Genomic DNA, 19,469 nt, shown 5'->3' with positions numbered 1-19,469 from the left:
AGAAAAAATTGCTGCAATGTATTGCAGCAATCAAATTGCAATAAATTCCATAGTCAGATACAGGCTTAAATGTTGCATGTCTCTCGTAGCATATTAATGTTGAAATTTTGATACATTTGAATGTAGATATTATCTAAATTAGCATTCACATTGTTACATAAACTTATAAAGTTTTTTTAAGATCATCAAGAAATATAAAAGAAATTTATTATACAAAGTTTCTAATGATACAATAAATATGATATATATATCGAAGTATATATATATGCGAAACTCTACATTAATATTTACAAATTATTTTTATATATATAATATCGCAGTCTGTTATATATACCATTATATATACCACATTTGTTTTGATACAGAATCATATTATCTTTAGTCTATTAATAACAGTTATTCTATATGAATGTATTTGTTGAGGCAGTTTATTCTTGCAGTTTTATAATTCCTGCTTCACTTTTTGATACTTATCATTCGTAATTTCTTCATCATTTGACTTCTTTTTTTTCTTTTTTCCCTGTTTTTTGAGACCTTTCCCAGTGTCTCCTTTCTCATACAAGCAAGAATCATTTTGTTCTTTCAATGCACGCTCGGAACATAAATATCTAAACAATAAACTATATTAATACTAATTGTATAAATATTACTTATTATTAAAACAAATATATCAAATAGAACATTACCTAATTAAAGGAATTTTTCCCTGATGATTATTATACCAATCTTCGATGTCAGCTTCATGACTCTCCAGTAAATCTTCACACTGTGTTTTTAGAGTTGTTATCTCAACAGAAGGCTTGTCCCATAATTCATAGGGAATACCCAATTCTACTTTGACTCCCTTATCCCTGTAATCATCTATTTATTAATTTCTAGATTATTTGAATAATGTCATATTCAGGGTAAATTTATATCTTTTTTAAACTAAATTAAGTTAAAGTTAATGGGATAAAAAATTAATTTATGTTAATGGGTTAAAAAATTAATTTATGTTAAAAGTTATACAAATAAAAAATTAACTCAATAAAAGTTACATTAAGATTAAATTAACGTTAGTTAAGATAAAAGTTTAAATTTTGAAAAACATTATTTCACTTTATATTAAATTAGATTGTAATTTTAAAATTAGATTACTCTAAATAATAATAATATGAATCATCAAATAAATTTGGGGGGAAAGTTAAAACGTTTAAGTTTATGTGTTTAAAAATAACTAATTAAAGTTAAAAGTTAACTCTCTTTAAAATAACTAAATTGAGTTAAAAATTATTAACTTTTTTTAAACTTTTAACTAATCAATTAGTTATTAGTTATTCAATTAGTTATTACCTAACCCTGGTCATATTATATTAAAGCATCTTACACAAGATTATGCAGTGTCGTAAATGTTTGACTCATTCCCTTCGCAAATCTTGTACTATCTGTACGTTCTTTGTGTATATTATATTCCAGTATACGTTCGCAAACATTTTCCATAGATTCTACTAATCGTAATTCTCTAGAAAGAAAACGGCAATTTATAAATTTTTTTAACAAAATAATCTTGTATATTATCTGAATTATTATGAGATACTTACGATTTCTTGTAGTCTTTTTTCTTTTTTGGCACAATATCATCTACTGAATATCCAATCTCTAATACATCATGTGTTTTCCCAGTTTCATCTAATCTAGCTTCAAGTTCAGTAGCTAAAACTTTGCAAACTGTAAATAGACAGTTATTTTTAATTTCAATTGGTATAATCGTTATTATTATTTGTAACTATCTGTTAAACAAGAATTTATAAATAATCTTTCAATATTAAGCCAACAATATGAGGCTTTAAATTTCTATCTTAAAGAAAAACCATTGCTCCAAAAAGATAAAAATCACCTTCGCATTTATTGGCATATTTTACTCCATGTTCTTCTTCAGGACCACCAAAAACAAAATATACGAATAATAAATTAAGTAAAATTGCACGATTTACAAGCATTGTGACTTATAAAAGAAGAATATTAATCGTAAAATCATAGAATTATTGGAATGTTATTGAAATATCGTATAGCCAACACATGTAGCAGTCTATGACTCTATGATGACCATAGACATAGTAAGTATAGACCGAGCATCTAGTGGCCGGTATTCATAGTCGGATCTAGAGAACCTCTAGGAGAGAGAATGGACAACTGATCAAGCTTTTTCATGATTGGCTGGCAGAAAATGTATCAATTTTAGCTATTGCGACGCCAATGCAAAATATGATACACACAAATAGGTTAATATATGTGTGTCATGTGTGTCCTATTTGTGTGTCATCATATTTTGCATTGGCGTCGCAATAGCTAAAATTGATACATTTTCTGCCAGCCAATCATGAAAAAGCTTGATCACATGTCACATGATCAGTTGTCCATTCTCTCTCCTAGAGGTTCTCTAGTCGGATCTTATATTTGAGATCGTCTTAAGTTCGAGCTTGAAATGCTACGCAGTTATTTGATTGGTTGAATGAGGTCTTACGTCAACCTCGGACCAGACTTAAGACGATTTTAAATATAAGATCGGACTATGAATACCGGCCTAAGACGATCTTAAATATAAGATCGGACTATGAATACCGGCCTGAATGTGGCCGATGAAGTGAAGGAGAAAACGTGAGAAAAAAGTCCAGATAGCATTACTCACTAACTTCGCGCATGCGCACTCCATTTTGGACTTCACAAATTTTAGGGAGTTGCGCTACTAGGTCTGTTCTTTTCAGCTGCACTGCTGCACTAGTGCAATAAGTTAGAAAAAGACGAACATGCTTTCTTTCACTCTAACTAATTGCACTAGTGCAGCAGTGCAGTGATGGTAGGCCGGGAGATTTTTTTGCGCATGCGCAGTAATCACAGGAAAGCAACGGTGTATCAGATAGCGGATTATGGGCGCCAAAGTTTTGGCGGGCAAGCTGAGCTCGGTGATGCTAGAAAGAAGTCCCGAGTGAATGTTATAGTGTTTTAAAGTACAGCGAGAAAAGTGATTAGTGATTTGAAAGTGTGCTGTTGGTCGCTCGTAAAAATTTTCTAAAAATTTTCCTTCAGAAATTTATTTAAGGGCAACGAGTGATATACTTTTTACTTCTACTAGATACTTCGTTAACGCCGCATTCGCGGCGCATGCGCGAAAAAATCGCCCGGCCTACCATCACTGCAGCAGTGCAACTGAAAAGAACAGACCCACTGGATATACTATGCCTATGCGTCCGCTGAAGTGGGCTGGCCACTCTCAGATTTTTCCCTGATATCCACATGTATTTTTGAATAATATTAAAAATGAACATAAAAGAAACGTAAGTATTACTTTATTCAATGTATTGTAAGAGAATATGCGTATGTATATTTCACTCTCCTTTTTATAATTTCTCTGTGCCATATATTTGATAATAACATTATGTACATTTACAGATTTGAAGTGGAATGCAAGCATGGAGCATTTTATACCGGTGGCGATATACAAGTAAGTTTCCGAAAAAAAAATGTTTCTATTTTATCACGTGCATATCACGACATAATCCTCTCATCTTACAGTGGAGTGCAGATGCGGCGTATTTATTCTGTCAAAAAGGAGGCACTATTTCGATACTATCTGTGAGCAAAAGCTCTGTGATATCATCATTGGGTGAGGTAGAAGCTAATCAACAGGAGGACACAATAAATTGTTTTGCTCTTGGTAATGATGACACGAATATACTTACTCACCACAAAAGTGGATTGTTCAAATTATGGGATTGGAAAGGTAATAATTTAAATTCAAATTTAATATATGTTCTAGAACAAGTTTGGATATGTTATAGCCAGAGTTGGGAACGTTATTTTAAAAAAGTAATGCTTTACCATTACTCGTTACTAATTTTGAAAAGTAACTCATTACCATTACCATTACTAAGAAAGTAATGATTTGTTACTTTTTCGTTACTTTTTAATACAAAAATTAAATTAATTTATTTTAAAATATAATTATTATTTTATAGTATTTATTAATTTATTGATAATTGATTTTAAAATATAATTATTTTATATATTCAACAATTATATAAATTATTCCATTATTGATGTTCTTCATATTCAATTTTTCATTTATTGAAATTTAGAAATTTTAGATTTATGAATACAGAGAAAAACATCATGCATATATATAATTTTCCAAAATATTTTTAAACTTTTATAATAGGAATAGATTTTTCAATTACTAAAGGTATAATATCCAGGATTACAGAATTAAAGTAATGATAAAAGTAACAGTTAAATTCATTACCGTTTCTGTAAAAATGTAATGGCATTATCATTACCTTACAGACAGAAAAAAGTAACGATCGTTACCGAAAAAAAGTAATGGTAATGATAATAACGACAAGTAATGTATTACTTCCCAACTCTGGTTATAGCATAAACATATATTAGAATTCTAATTCATTTTTTTTCCTTTTCTTGTCAATTATAGATAATAAATTGATAAAATTATGGAAATCTATCCACAGAGGACCCGTAACACGAATAGCTTTTTCAAATAATGATGTCTTAATGGCATCTGGTGGAAGTGATAGTGCTGTCAGATTGTGGAACTTGCAACATCACACTTGCACACATCATTTCAAAGGACTGCAGGGAGTAACTAGGTAATTTATATATATATATATATATATATATATATATATATATACAGGGTGTCCCAAAAGTCGCGGACCAGTTGAATATTTCATAAACTATGCACTTTAGAAAGAAATGTTTCAGATAAAAGTTGTATGGCTTGAAGGGTGCCATCAGATAGTGACAATAATTTGACATTGGGAGAGTCATTTAAAAGTCACGTGAAGATCACCGTCAATTTCTTAAACGGAACTCCCTATTTTTTATTACATATTCGTGTAGCTTATCTCGAGAGCTTTCCAAAATACTACAATTAAGTTAGTTTTCATTAAGTACTTTCCGAGTTATAAGGCTTGAAATCATTTCTTAATTTTACATAAACCGTAAAATATCTTGTGAAATATTCATTTTTCGATTATCTTACCTTAATAATTTTATGTACAAAATAATGAGAGGAATCAATTGGTGTAAAGAAAAAAAACATAGTTGTTTTTAAGAAAAAAATATAATTAATGGTTAATTTGCAATTAACCATTACATATTTTTTTTAATCAATTGGTGTAAAGAAAACACATAGTTGTTTTGTTTACACCAAGTGCATAGTTTATAAAATATTCGACTGGTCCAGGACTTTTGGGATACTCTGTATATATATATATATATATATATATATATATATATATATATATATATATATATACAGGGTGACCCATTTTAACTTAGGCAGCCAAATAACTCGAAAAATAAGCACACTACGAAAAAATGGTTAGAATCAAAATTTCGTCATTTCGAGGGGGACGTACAATGACGTTAAAATCAGCCCCCCCACCCCTCCCCCTGGGCGGTGAGGGGGGGCAAGTTTGAAATCTTAAATGGAACCCCCTATTTTTCATTGCATATTCTTGTAGCTTATCTCGAGAGCTTTCCAAAGCTCGTCATTGTACGTCCCCCTCGAAATGACGAAATTTTGATTCTAACCATTTTTTCGTAGTGTGCTTATTTTTCGAGTTATTTGGCTGCCTAAGTTAAAATGGGTCACCCTGTATATATATATATATATATATAATGATACATTTTTAAATCTCCAATATTCAAAATTAATATCAATATTTTTATTATATTTAGTGTATTAGAATTCCATCCAGATATTACAAAACAACTTCTTTTCGGCGCTGGTGATGACACAAAGATTCATGGTTGGGATATTAATACTGGACAAAAAATGGTTACTTTATCTGGACATTTTAGCAAAGTTACATCTCTTAATTTCCATGAAAAAGAAAATTATTTAGTTAGGTAAGAGATTTTAAAATCTATTGTGTAAGTAAAATTACCATAATACTATAATAATCTACACAGTTCAGGAAGAGATAGAGTACTAATCTTGTGGGACATATCATCTGGAACATCAATACGCATTTTACCAGTATATGAAGGAATAGAAGGAGCATTTATAATACCATTCAAGTCATTACCAGCATTTATTAAGTTACACAGAAAAGATGATATATATATTGCTTCAGGTGGTGAAAAAGGTACTAACAATTCAAATTTAATATATTAATACACGAATAATATAAGAAAATGCAATTTAATATTAAAAATTTTTTTAGGCGTTGTTAAAATCTGGGAAATGAAGTCAGGCAAGCTGATTTATACGCAAGACAATTCTTTGGTATCACCAGCTAAGGAAGAAGGGAGTTTATCAATCACCCATTTACTTTACAATAATGTTCATAAGATTTTTGCAGTAGTGTCTGTCGATCATAATATTATCATTCATTCATTAGAATTGTTTGAATGCAAAAAGCAGGTTAGTGTGCTTTGCATCAAATTCTATTGAAAATAATTTTGTGTAAATATTAATACCTTTTTTTTAATTATGGCAGTTGGTAGGTTATAGCGACGAAATTCTAGATGTTGCATATGTTGGAGCTAATGACAGTCACATTGCACTCGCGACTAACAGTTGCGACATAAAATTTTACGATATTGCATCTATGAATTGTCAATTATTGTGTGGTCATAGTGATAGTGTTTTGGCCTTAGCTACGACTCCGGCGAATGTAAATTTACTCATATCATCAGCTAAGGTATCAGTTTTTTAACAATATTAATAATTATAATAATTATAATAATAATTAACACTTATATATACAAAATTGTTATTTATAGGATAATAGTGTTCGTGTATGGCTATTTGATAAAGAAACAACAAGAATGTCTTGTATTGGACATGCTATTAGGCATACAGCATCAATCAGTTCTGTTGCTATATCTCAAATATCAACTACATTTTTTACAACAGTTGCTCAAGATTCATGCCTAAAATTATGGGAATTATCTAATAATCTCGAATCACATAGTATGTTAAAAAGAAAACATAAATATATATATATACACATATACACACACAGAGGGTGTTTTATTTTAATTTCCCCAGGCAAATATTTCAGAAAATAATGAAAAATCGAAAAAATGTTTCAGACAAAAGTTGTATGGTTTCTAGGGGGACATAAGATGGTGCCATTAGTTTGACCTTATAGTCACATGAAAGTTACGTGAAGGTCATTTCGAATTTCTTAAATGGAACAGAGCTTTCCAAAACACTATAAATAAACATTTTTTCATCAAGTACTTTTCGAGTTATGAGGCTTGAAATCATTTCTTAATTTTGCATAAACCATAAAATATCTAGTAAAATATTCATTTTTCTATTATCTTACCTTAATACTTTTATGTACAAAATAATGAGAGGAATCGATTGGTGTAAAGAAAACACAATACAACTTTTGTCTGAAACATTTTTTCGATTTTTTATTATTTTCCGAAATATTTACCTGGGGAAATTAAAATGAAGCACTCTGCATATTACACACACATATATATATAAGATAGAGAATAAGATAAATGCAAAATAATTATTGGTATTTACAGAGCAAGATTTGTCATTAAACATAAGCCATACGATATTAGCACATCAAAAAGAAATGAACTGTGTAACCATTTCGCCGAATGATAAATTAATTGCTACAGCATCACAAGATAAAACTGTTAAGGTATTATTGCAAACTTGCTATACATGTGCAATAAATAATTTTAAGATTATATGTGTTACATTTTAGAAATAATATAATAACTACTGTATTTATAGCTGTGGTCTGCTGAAGATTTGCAATTACTCGGAGTGTTTCACGGTCATCGAAAAGGCGTATGGTGCGTTCGATTCTCGCCAGTTGATCAAGTGCTTTTAACAACATCTGCCGATTGTACAATGAAATTATGGTCCTTGACAGAACTCAATTGTCTAAAGGTAAAGAAAGAGAAATAAATTTTGCACATTCGTAGATTTTATTATATCTTGGTTCTTATTCTTATTACAGACCTTTGAAGGACATGAATCCTCCGTTTTAAAGGGAGAGTTCCTGTCACATGGTATGCAGTTAATTACATCAGGTGGAGATGGTCTGTTAAAATTGTGGAATATTAAAACATCTGAGTGCATATCTACTTTAGACCAACATGAAAGTCATGTTTGGACCCTTGTGGGTAAGTCTATACCTGATCTACTCATGTAAGAATATCTAACAATCGATATTCTTATAATTAAACATGTAATGTCTTTTTCTTTAGTTGCTAAAGATGAAAAACACATCATCAGCGGAGGTAGCGACTCATTGCTAATCATTTGGAGAGATGTAACTGAAGAGAAGAAGGTGCAAGCTGCAAAGGAAAAAGAGCGGCTCGTGTTTAAAGAGCAAAAGTTGACCAATTTACTAAAAGCTGAAGAGCTTCAAGCTGCGCTGCGATTGGCTCTAAAAATGGAACGCCCGTTGCAAGTTCTTAAAATTATAGAAGGTATAACTACTTATATTGAATAGCAATTAATATATCATTATGTATCGTACCTGATTTAATGTTGTGATGTTAATATCAGATGATACAAAAGTATGTGATAAATGCACACTTTTATATTACATATAACATTTTATATATTACATTTTATTATATTATTATTATATTATTATATTATATTATATTATATTATTATTATATTATATTTTATTATATTATTATATTACATATTACATTTATAACATTATCATATCATTATAACAATATCATATATATGTTTCATATTATATAAAATAATATAATTTTATCATATTAATCTTTTTTGAATTATTTAAATATTTTTTGTGTTGCATACAAGTATAGATATTTTTTATATACTTAGCCTGTTTTTTATTTTTATACGTTTAATATAAAATATATAAAATATATTTCTTTTATAACAGCTATATTGCAAAAAAGAGATAACGAGCTTGTAGAAATAATAAAAGAATTAAAACCAGCTCGCAAAGAAGCCTTACTCAAGTGCGCAATTATATGGAATACAAACAGCCGGAATTCGCATGCTGCTCAGGTATGATATAAGATTTAATATAGTTTAGTTATTTAAATATTTAAAAGTTTAGAGATTTTTACAAAAATTTTTAGTTTTTAACGGAGATATAATTATTTAATTAAACATGTTGTAACCGGTTTTTTCGATTACTCAATTACTTTCGAAAAATCTTCATTTAATTAACGAAATGAAATATGTATATACATATATATAATTTTTGTACTTTTTTTGCTTATTATTATTTTTAGATAGTTATAAACGCTGTAATGGCAGAAATCGGGACTCAGGAACTACAGATACCAGGCTTATCTTCTACTTTAGAAACTATGATACCTTATACCGATAGACACTTTAAAAGATTGACAAAACTTTTGCAAGATCTTCACTTATTAACATATACTGTTAATCGTATGAAACCTGATATTGTATCAATTAACACTAATTAAGTTACATGATACATATATTATGTATGTTGTATATATTATATGTATATAATATTACATAAGTATATGTAAAAATAAATTATACAAATTTCGTCTTTTTTATAAGTTTAGCTTTCATATGGATATTGTGACTGATTTTTTATTAGGTCATTATTTATGTTTAATTACAAATTATACTTTTAAGTGATTACTTTTATAGTAAACTGTACAATAATAGTGCTTAAAACGAAAATGAATATGAGATATAAATATCTGCATGCGTAATCGTATCATGATAAAATTTACAAATTCAGGAGGGAGATAAGAAAAATTTCATTACATAGAAATGTGAATCATGAATCATTATATTTTTTCATGAGTAAATAACTACACATTAGACGGATTGTTCCGGGAAGCAGTGAACCGTTTAATGATATTTGATATTAAAGCCGCGCGTTTAAATTAATGCATTGTGTTAGACAGCGATATGTAAATTACACAACACTACAGATGAGAGCTGCAAGAATCTATACAACATTATAAGCCTTAACATATAATGAATATGTATGTGTATGTATGTATGTATGATCTCACATACTTACCTCGGAAAATACATGTATAATTCAAACGAGTCCGGAGGAGCACCATGAGAGAGTGGGAGTGAGGTTTGTCTGGGCGTCTGGTTTCCAACAAATTTGCTCACCGGAGTACACTTGCGAGTTACAAAGAAAGATCAGTCGGAATTCATTAGTTGTACAGTTAAGTGATGAAGGAAATTTAAGAATGATTCTCGGAAGAAAGATCTTTATTTTGGCGTTCTTCGTTCATCTGTTGCAGTTATCATCGTTCGCAAATGCGACCACAGTGTAAGCTGTATTCTACATCATTAGTAATATAAAAAAATTCAATTAACAAATAATATTAAAGATTAAAAACTTAAAAATTAATATTAAAAATATTAAATAACTAAATTATGCCGGTAACCGAAAGTAAACATGAAATGCGCGCTGTCCAGAATGCATATTGAAGATATGTTAAAAAAATATATATTTTTTATATATTAGTTCTTTGCATTAAAATCACATTTTCTCAAATGTATTTTTCGCGAATCAAAGATACCAACGTTTCACACATAGTTTGTTCGTTATCAAATTATAATTAGTTAACTACGTGCTTGACATCTTTGGTTTGCGAAAAGTGGTCTGAGAAACGTGATTCCAATGCAAGAATTTAATATACTCGTCTTATTCATTAAATAAATGTGCCAATGTTAGGATTTATATATTCGTACACACATTTACACATATTTACAGTTTAATATTAAATAAATTATTTAATATATAATATTTATATTAAATAAAATATTAATATATTATATTAATATTTAATAAATTATTTAATATATAATATATATTATATATATAATACATATTTCTCAATATGCATTGTATAATATGTATTCGGATAAAAAATATCAAAATTTACAACGAAAGCGCTTTTCCTGCTAGCTTATTTAAATACAATACAAATTAATAACAAAATCTTAATAAACACTTTTACAAGAAACAAGATGATTCGCTGCATGCGGAGTAGCTCTTGGGTAATGTCACGTTGTTAGTGATTCTTATAAAATATATGCTTCATAAATTTTGCTAAACCGCAAAGTTTACTTGCTCGCGGATGTCTCATTGCTTTTCATCATCATCTAAAGGGTTTTGTACATTGTAAAATAGTATAAAATGAAGAGGAAAAAGAAAATATGTTAATGCCATTTATTGTTTTTCTTATTCTCGTTTTATCCGCGAATAATGTATCTTTTACGTAAACCTGAAGCTGTTTTAATACGTATTAGATTACAAGGAAATATGGTATCATAAGGTAAAATTCGCGTAATATTATTTTTAGCCTTGTGAAATTTTATAGCTGCTTTCAAAGTTATTAGCGCATAACATTCGACCTTCAGGGTTCTCATAAATACGATCAACCACCAGTATCATTAATTAATTAGAGTAATGCAAATTATTCCGTAGCGAAAGAGTGTTTTTATAACAACGCAAAAATTCTTCTCGTCATAATTTGAAAAGACAAGTTTAAGAAAAATCATTAACAAAATACTTGCAGAGAACTATTATACGTTTTTTGCACGCACGCGAAGAAACCTGTCTTATTTTGACAGTAAAACATCATGTCCAAATCACACTTGTTCAAATATCAGCATTTAAATTTAATTTTTGTCTTTTCATCAATCTTTTTCGCTCTTCATCGCGAATCTCATCATTATTGCGTTTACTAGCTTCAATAGCTTATTTGTTCTAAAAAAATATCTTTAAAAAAATAAAATACAACAAAATTGTCAATTAAAAAGATAATTATAATATCAATATAAAAGAGATTAATTAATAAATAGAAATTTATAAATTAATAAATAAAGAACTAGCATATAGATATATATACAGGGTATCCCAAAAGTCCCGGATATGTAATTTGCAATTAACAATTACATTTTTTTTTTAACAACTATGTGTTTTCTTTCCACCAATTGATTCCTTTCATTATTTTGTACATAAAAGTATTAAGGTAAGATAATCGAAAAATGAATATTTTACTAGATATTTTATGGTTTATGCAAAATTAAGAAATGATTTCAAGTCTCATAACTCGAAAAGTACTCAATAAAGAAATACTTTATTATAGTGTTTTGGAAAGCTCTCGAGATAAGTTACACGAATATGTAATAAAAAATAGGGGTTCCATTTAAGAAATTGAAGGTGACCTTTACGTCACCTTCAAATGACTCTCCAAGGTCAAATCATTGCCACTATCTGATGGCCTCCTTTAAGCCATACAACTTTTGTCTGAAACATTTCTTTCTAAAGTGCATAATTTATGAAATATTCAACCGGTCCAGGACTTTTGGGACACCCTGTATATATATATATATATATATATATATATATATATATATATATATAAATTGATAAAGAATACGGCTCTATGTATTTAACAACATGATAATTATAAAACGAGCAATAAGAGTCTAAAAACGCGGATCGTATTGCGTAATTTTTTTTTTTTTTTTTTTTTCAAACATTAATTGTTCGCGAAAAAAATTTTTTTTTTTTTTTTATTAAGACGTGCACAAGACATTTATACATATATTTTACTTGGTGTATATGCCAAGTTATAGATTCTCTTGGTTTGAGACTTCTATAACACCCTCTTTACCCCCCTGAAGAGATGTAGACAGGAAAAATATCGTGTGGGGCTGAATAACTCAGTGGTAAGAGCAGTCGCCCGGGTTCGATTCTCGATTCAGCGACTTCGCCCCGATATTTTTAATAATAATAATAAATAAATCATGAAATTATATATGATATATATAAATCATTTAAAATAGCTAAAAATGATTTCTTAATCAGTTGATTTCTAGAACAAAGTTATATTATAAAAAATGTTCTTTTTAAAATAATTAAAATAACTTTTCAATTCTCGAAACATTTTTATATTTTTAATAAGAAAAATGTTCATATTAAATAGTAAAATTAAATAAAGCATCTCGTATATTATGAGGTACACACGGAATAAAGTATAAAATTTATAGAGAACATTTTTTTTAGATCATTGAAAACATATTTTTAAAGATTTTTTGGAGATTTTACAATATATTTTTCAAAAATATTATGATTCATAATCGATTTTTCCTCGATTATTTTTCGGTAACTGAAACTATAATATCTGTACAAATATTTATTGTTCAGCATGTACCTTGTGACACTTTGCATATCTTATGATACGGTATAACGTTAGAGAGAATTTTAATCCTAATCTCGATTGGTACATACAATTCCATAGGAACACATAAATATGCTGGTATCTTATATAAACAAGATGTTTGACGAAGATATTTAACGTTATAAATTCAGCATACAGAGTGTGAGATAAGAACTTAATATAGTCGGCGGTGTTCTTTTGTGCATCGTCTTACGAATGAAGCACGTGCACACTTGAAGCATATAATAATTTCTGCAAAAATCTTAATCACATAGATCAATGCATGCTTGTGAAAAACACAATTATTATTTCGCGGAATTTGATAACGCGTCGAACTTTTATAACTTAGATTAGTGACTTATAATAAACCGATTAGCGACAAACCGCAAAATACTCAGTTCTTATGAGCAGGTCATATGCGCATCAAGTGACAAAAAAATTTGTTTCAGTGCACAATTATCTGTAGCCAATGTCATCTGTAATATAACATTTACATCAATATAAAGAATTGATGGACAATACATACAATGACTTACTAATGAACAATACATGACAATAATAGAAAACACATGTGCAAAGAGACGAGGTGTAGAATATTAATTTAAACTATTTTTCTAGATCTGTAGACTATTTATAACACGCGTTTCGCTACAATTGCTGTATTTAATATCACATGCAAGCTGTTATATGTACTTCCTGTTAGTTCAAAAAGTTATAACTATTTGAAATCACTTTATGCATTTCTTTTCCAAAGAATATATTTCTAAGTTTTTAAATAGAAAATATCTTTTAGCAAAGAATATTTAAGCATTCATTGTTTATTTTTATATCCTTATTATTAATATCTTTTTAATAATTTATTTCTCCTTTCAAATACCTTCCTTCTTCGAGTAATTTTTAGAGACATCTCAAGTTATTTTATTAATGCTCAATTTATCGAGATTGTTCATTTGATTGTTCATGATTGATCATTTTTTTGCTACATAAACTTTTGCAAATTTTTACTAGAGATTCCTAAATTTTATTCGAGAGTTAAAATCGCGCAATCATATGAGAAAGCGCATGTCTTTCGGCTTAAAATATACATCTAATAAATTCTAAAGATAGAGTTGACACTTAACGCGCGTTTTAAAGAAAACTTGGAATTTATTACAGATCCGGAAATTGCCCGTCGTTCAGTAGTTCCATGACACAAACGGAACTTTTGCAAGAATTAGCGAACGAATGCCGTTACGATAAAATGGTCAGGCCACCGGGAGTAATTAACACCACGGACCCGATCAAGATTTATACAAAAGCCTTTATTTACACAATAAAATCAAACATGGCCAAACTGGTATACTTGTGCAATTTTACTCATATCTTATATTTTATATACAGATAATCAGTGTTTGCTGGTATCTAGATAAAATTATCTAGATAATCATCTAGATAAAGAAATGGATCATCTTTATCTTTAACCAAATGAAGAAATACAAAGTATCTTTATCTTTATCTTACATGAAAAATATATGTCATCTTATCTAAAGATTGTCTAAGATGACGTTTTCATTATGCAAAAAAGTTTTCCAGGCAAGCTTCTAAAAATTCTATCTAAAATATCTAAAATATATTTTTCATATTATTATTATTAATATATTATAAATATATTATTATTATATTATTAATATATCATAAATATATTATAAATATAAATTAATAAATAAATATTTATCATATCATTTATATACCTTTTTACTATTATTTAAATATTCTTTAGGAAAAGAGAAAGAATATGTGTTTGTGATTTTAATATCCCATTTATAATCTGCGTCACATTTTTTACAAATATTTATAATCTTCTAAAATAAACAAAAATATCTAGATTATCGCAATAATTATCTCATTTTTCATCTAAATTAAGTAAAAGCAAAATCATCTTTATCTCATCTAAGATAAATTTACGGATTTTTATCTTTATCTTTATCTAGATAATTTTAAAATTATCTACAGCAAAAACTGCAGATAATGTCTAATATATGTATAAATATCACCGCGCGAGAATCGATAATAAAGACAGAATAAATGATAAATGATTGCAGCAATTTGACGTGCATCTGATGCTGCAGTTCCGATATCTTGATAAACGGCTGAAATTTTCGGATATAGCTCCTTATATGACTCAAATATACGGCGGTCAGAACGCTCATGCTCTAATTTGGACACCTACCGTATACGTCGCGAAGGAACGTACTTCAGCAGTGATGGGAAGTGGCGTCAAAGATCTGCTCATCTCCATCAGTTCTCACGGCACGGTTATTTTAAATACAAGGTATTCAATGATGTATCTTGAAAAGAATCACGAATCTTATCGTTAAATGAAAATCGAGTGATTAAATGAATTTTGATTTTTTTTTATTTATGTTACTTTGATATAAATTTTCTAAATTATTAAATAAAAATAAAGATTAAAAAACGGAGAAACGTATGTTTAAATTTCAGACTGGAAGCGACACTCAATTGTGGCTTCCGATTGGAAAAGTTCCCATTTGATGTGCAGGAATGCCCGTTGATCTTCGAAAGCTGTAGGCTACGATTATATCATTAATTATACAGTTAGCCATAATTTACGCGGTGCTTTTTTTGTCCAGCAACTGATGTATCACTAACATAAGCTAATAGTATAAAAAAGCAACACTTCAAGAAGTCAGAGTAAACCAATTTTCTTTATTCAGGCACATGTTAAGCGTCGTCTACAATGGCAGTAGGATTAATGCATTAAAGCTGTAACTCAATAAATTGACCAATCATAGTCGAGTATTTTCTTAATGCTTGACTGTAATTGGTCAATTCCTTAAGTTACAGCTTTAATCCATTAATCCTACTGCCAGTGCAGATGACGTGTTAGTTAAACTAAAACTCTTCTAATTTTACTTTGTCAACTGGCAAGAAAGCATCGTGCAAACTTCAACCCTCTGCGATATATGTCAAGTTTTGTCTCGCATGAACAAAGCGAATGATTTTTTCTTCCTACATTAGGGACTCATAATGTGAACGAAATGATATTGGACTGGGATAAGGATCCGATTGTTATTGCGAACGATTTGTATCTAACGGAATACAAGCTCGTCGACACCTGGGCCAATAGCTCTGGAGTATCTTATACCTCGTGGCAATATCATTACGGGCATTTTGGTAAGACTCAATTGATTGGAATATTTAATTTGATTTAATAAAGAAAATACTGCATACGCTATAAGTCATATTGTTACTAAAGCTACCATATGATGTGATTACAGCCGGCAATTTCAGTTCAATAAATATCACATTTAAATTAGCACGCGAAATGGGATTTTTCATGATGGATTATTACGTACCATCTATATTAATCGTAGTAATTTCTTGGGTATCCTTCTGGTTGCATCAAGATGCGAGTGCACCGCGAATACTTCTAGGTAAAATATCTATTCTTCTCACACACAACACACATACTCTCATTAATAATATATAGGGTATTTGAAAAGTGTGGGACCCCCCTATTATCTTAAAAAGAACGCACTTTCACGGAAAATGACTTGAACAAAAGTAGGGGTCGTAAAGTACTATCTTGTGGTGACCTTGAGCTTGACCTTGAACTTGACCTTGGGAGTTATTTGTAGATCAAATTGAATTTTTTAAATGGAAACCCCTATTTTTGATTCCGAATTTGAAAAGAGCAGGAAACGGCGTATTTTGTGGCTGTCAAATATTTGACCTTCAAATGACCTCTGAAGGTCACTTTGATCCCTAACATAACAACATACTTGAACGTAAAATTTCCCGCTCTTTTCAAATTCGGAATCAAAAATAGGGGTTTCCATTTAAAAAATTCAATTTGACCTACAAATAACCCCCAAAAATTCAATTTGACCTACAAATAATTCCCAAAGTCAAGTTCAAATTCAAGGTCATCACAAGATAGTACTTTACGACCCCTACAACTTTTGTTCAAGTCATTTTCCGTGAAAGTGCGTTCTTTTTGAGATAATAGGAGGGTCCTACACTTTTCGAATACCCTGTATATTGAATAATAATTTTTAAACGCGTGCGATTTATATATTTTCATCAGGAACGAATACTATCTTGACATTTATGACGCTTGCTTCGAAAGTGGGAAATTCATTGCCGAAAGTCTCTTACATAAAGGCAAGTGAGATTTGGTTTTTGGGCTGTACAATATTTCTGTTCTCGGCGATGGTCGAATTTGCCTTCGTTAATACCATATACCGAAGAAAGTATGTAATATTCTTTGTCAAGACTTTTTTTTATATACTTTAATACTTACATAGCTTTTAGCTAACTGATACAAACTGCTTATTACTAGAGACAACATGTCATATATACATATATATTTATGCGTACAGAAAAAATGTACCATTGAAAAAGGTCAACAGCAAATACATCCTTAAGTCTACTTTAACGCCACGACTTGCGCGAAAGCAATTCCAGAAAAATACAACCGGATTAGAACGATCGCGATCGTGGTCGTCATTAGATAATACAAATACGAGCAGCGAGCAAGACTTCACGAGTCAAAATTATCTCACCGTACACGTGAGTTGTCAATTAAATAATTCCAAATATTGTAAATTACATTTAAAAATAATCTCTTCGAGAGAAAAGAGACCAGTTATCTTTATTTTAAATCTTTATTTAAATTTTAGTGACCTTGAAATTACTTTCAAATGCATCATTTATTTTTTAAATGATCTCCCATACGGCACAGAAATATTGCAGCAACATTGCAGAAATATTTCTTTGCAAGATTGTAACATTGCAGAAAGATTGCAAAATGCTGCTGCAACGTTGCTGCAATATTGCAACAACGGTAAAATGTCCGCTTGTAGAAATATTGCAATGCAATATTGCAGCAATGTTACGGTGCAACGTATTTGTAATTTTAAAACGCGTTTTGCTACAAATGCAGACATCGTTTTAAATTTAATAAATAAACTTTGAAAATATAAAAAAATGTTTAAGAAAGATAGGAAAAAATGCCTTTAAAAAAACATTTGTTGGTGTTTTTATTAGATGTTTTTTAAATATTTATCTCAATAATATTACATACAATTATTTTACATACATTCGACATCAGAATATTTTAATACGTGCAATAAATGAATTATTTCCTATTTACCCGGAATTATTTCTATTATTTATTTTTCAATTAAGAAAAATCTGTTTAATATTCTGAAACCCAATGAAGGATCCAGATTATTAAACAAATTATTTGTTTAATAATCTAGATCCCTCATTATGATTCAGAATATTAAGTAAATCAAGTCAGTTTATCGCCAGAAATTAAATTGACACAAAACAAGAAATATAATTACTACATTAATAGACTTTGTAGACCTTATATCCATCTTAGATGAATTCGCGAATATGAAGTTAGTTAAATTGGGTGTCGCCGCGTAGCGGCAAGTAAAGAAACACATGTTATACATTTTCGCTATGTTAAAACGTTGCTGCAACATTGCCAAAGTAATATTACAAAATAATGTCTCTGCATTATTGCTGCAACATTACACTGCAGTGAGCAACATTGTAACATTGCAGCAACGTTGCACCAAATTTCTGTGCTGTATGACCTTAATTATCTTAATATCCCAAACAATTTCCTCGACAAAATTGTAATATCAATCATTTGCAGAGTTTTCCAAGCACGATCAATATTCCTTCGGTGAGAATAGAGGAGGATAAGGATCCGGATCCTTGTCCGGATTCTGTCGGCAGCATCACGACCATCGACAGCGGTACTCCACCGCCTAAGCCATTTCCACGCAGACCGACTCTCGCCAAGTTGCACAATTTCACAACGATGACACCGCAAGAGATCGCTCAGTGGATCGACAAACGCAGCAGGATAGTATTTCCTGTGTCGTTCATCATATTTAATATTCTCTATTGGTCTTTCATATGGATCTGAGAGCTTGTAATGATTTGTACAATTTGATTCATGCAATGAAACTTGGAATAATGTAAATGATAAAAAATGGACAGAACCAACGTTTCCAAAAAGGTAAAAAATTGCAATTTTTCAAAAATTATTAGAATTAGTACAATAAGTTTTTTGTTAAAAGAATAAAATTACTCGGAATTATATTCAAATTAATATACGAGAACGAAACTTTGATTTCTTCTTTAAATATTTGATATTCATATGCATAGTACATTTGTATGTACTAATAATGTAATAATAATGTTGTATGTACTAGTAATGTAGACTTGATGTAACA

At 29.5% G+C, this 19,469-nt stretch overlaps 3 protein-coding genes across 4 annotated transcripts; 2 read left to right on the top strand and 1 right to left on the bottom strand.

Moving 5' to 3' along the window:
• Positions 1 to 295: 295 nt before the first annotated feature.
• Positions 296 to 2,092, bottom strand: LOC105251748 (protein canopy 4). The gene is made up of 5 exons (XM_011258732.3): positions 1,877 to 2,092; positions 1,581 to 1,707; positions 1,367 to 1,501; positions 687 to 851; positions 296 to 608 (listed from the first exon to the last, which is right to left on the bottom strand). The coding sequence occupies exons 1-5, from the start codon at positions 1,977 to 1,979 to the stop codon at positions 443 to 445; spliced, it is 696 nt and encodes a 231-aa protein (XP_011257034.1). The 5' UTR covers positions 1,980 to 2,092; the 3' UTR covers positions 296 to 442.
• Positions 2,093 to 3,124: 1,032 nt separating this feature from the next.
• LOC105251747 (transducin beta-like protein 3) lies at positions 3,125 to 9,480 on the top strand. Of its 2 annotated transcripts, XM_011258729.3 has the most exons (15): positions 3,125 to 3,314; positions 3,430 to 3,481; positions 3,553 to 3,760; positions 4,466 to 4,640; positions 5,737 to 5,907; positions 5,971 to 6,146; positions 6,225 to 6,424; positions 6,501 to 6,704; positions 6,787 to 6,976; positions 7,549 to 7,670; positions 7,766 to 7,924; positions 7,995 to 8,160; positions 8,245 to 8,469; positions 8,910 to 9,037; positions 9,268 to 9,480. In XM_011258729.3, exons 1-15 carry the CDS (start codon positions 3,298 to 3,300, stop codon positions 9,463 to 9,465), a joined length of 2,391 nt encoding a protein of 796 aa, XP_011257031.1. In that variant the 5' UTR covers positions 3,125 to 3,297; the 3' UTR covers positions 9,466 to 9,480. The 2 variants fall into 2 exon arrangements, with proteins under 2 accessions (XP_011257031.1, XP_011257033.1); XM_011258731.3 differs by lacking the exons at positions 3,125 to 3,314; positions 3,430 to 3,481 and having other exon boundaries at positions 3,650 to 3,760; positions 4,503 to 4,640.
• A 549-nt stretch (positions 9,481 to 10,029) lies between these two features.
• Positions 10,030 to 19,272, top strand: LOC105251746 (glycine receptor subunit alpha-2-like). Its single transcript, XM_011258728.3, has 9 exons — positions 10,030 to 10,307; positions 14,368 to 14,548; positions 15,294 to 15,523; positions 15,694 to 15,776; positions 16,231 to 16,386; positions 16,491 to 16,646; positions 17,300 to 17,465; positions 17,595 to 17,784; positions 18,884 to 19,272. The coding sequence occupies exons 1-9, from the start codon at positions 10,225 to 10,227 to the stop codon at positions 19,157 to 19,159; spliced, it is 1,521 nt and encodes a 506-aa protein (XP_011257030.1). The 5' UTR covers positions 10,030 to 10,224; the 3' UTR covers positions 19,160 to 19,272.
• The last annotated feature ends 197 nt before the right edge of the window (positions 19,273 to 19,469 follow it).

The sequence above is a fragment of the Camponotus floridanus genome, unplaced genomic scaffold (assembly GCF_003227725.1).
Source record: "Camponotus floridanus strain SB8 unplaced genomic scaffold, Cflo_v7.5 scaffold340, whole genome shotgun sequence".
NCBI classification, from domain to species: Eukaryota; Metazoa; Arthropoda; class Insecta; order Hymenoptera; family Formicidae; genus Camponotus; species Camponotus floridanus.
Note: the sequence above shows the minus strand (reverse complement) of the source record. Positions and strands in the feature narration are given on the sequence as shown.

Bases quoted from the DNA above. Each gene is read 5' to 3' on its own strand.
- LOC105251746 (XM_011258728.3), top strand. From the start codon at position 10,225: ATGATTCTCGGAAGAAAGATCTTTATTTTGGCGTTCTTCGTTCATCTG. The intron at 16,647-17,299 runs GTAAAATATCTA...TATTTTCATCAG, and splicing joins TGCACCGCGAATACTTCTAG to GAACGAATACTATCTTGACA. The intron at 17,466-17,594 runs GTATGTAATATT...TTATGCGTACAG, and splicing joins AATACCATATACCGAAGAAA to AAAAAATGTACCATTGAAAA.
- LOC105251748 (XM_011258732.3), bottom strand. From the start codon at position 1,979: ATGCTTGTAAATCGTGCAATTTTACTTAATTTATTATTCGTATATTTT. The intron at 1,708-1,876 runs GTGATTTTTATC...GTCTATTTACAG, and splicing joins ATATGCCAATAAATGCGAAG to TTTGCAAAGTTTTAGCTACT. The intron at 1,502-1,580 runs GTAAGTATCTCA...TTTTCTTTCTAG, and splicing joins AAAAAAGACTACAAGAAATC to AGAATTACGATTAGTAGAAT.
- LOC105251747 (XM_011258729.3), top strand. The intron at 6,147-6,224 runs GTACTAACAATT...AAATTTTTTTAG, and splicing joins TGCTTCAGGTGGTGAAAAAG to GCGTTGTTAAAATCTGGGAA. The intron at 6,705-6,786 runs GTATCAGTTTTT...TGTTATTTATAG, and splicing joins TACTCATATCATCAGCTAAG to GATAATAGTGTTCGTGTATG.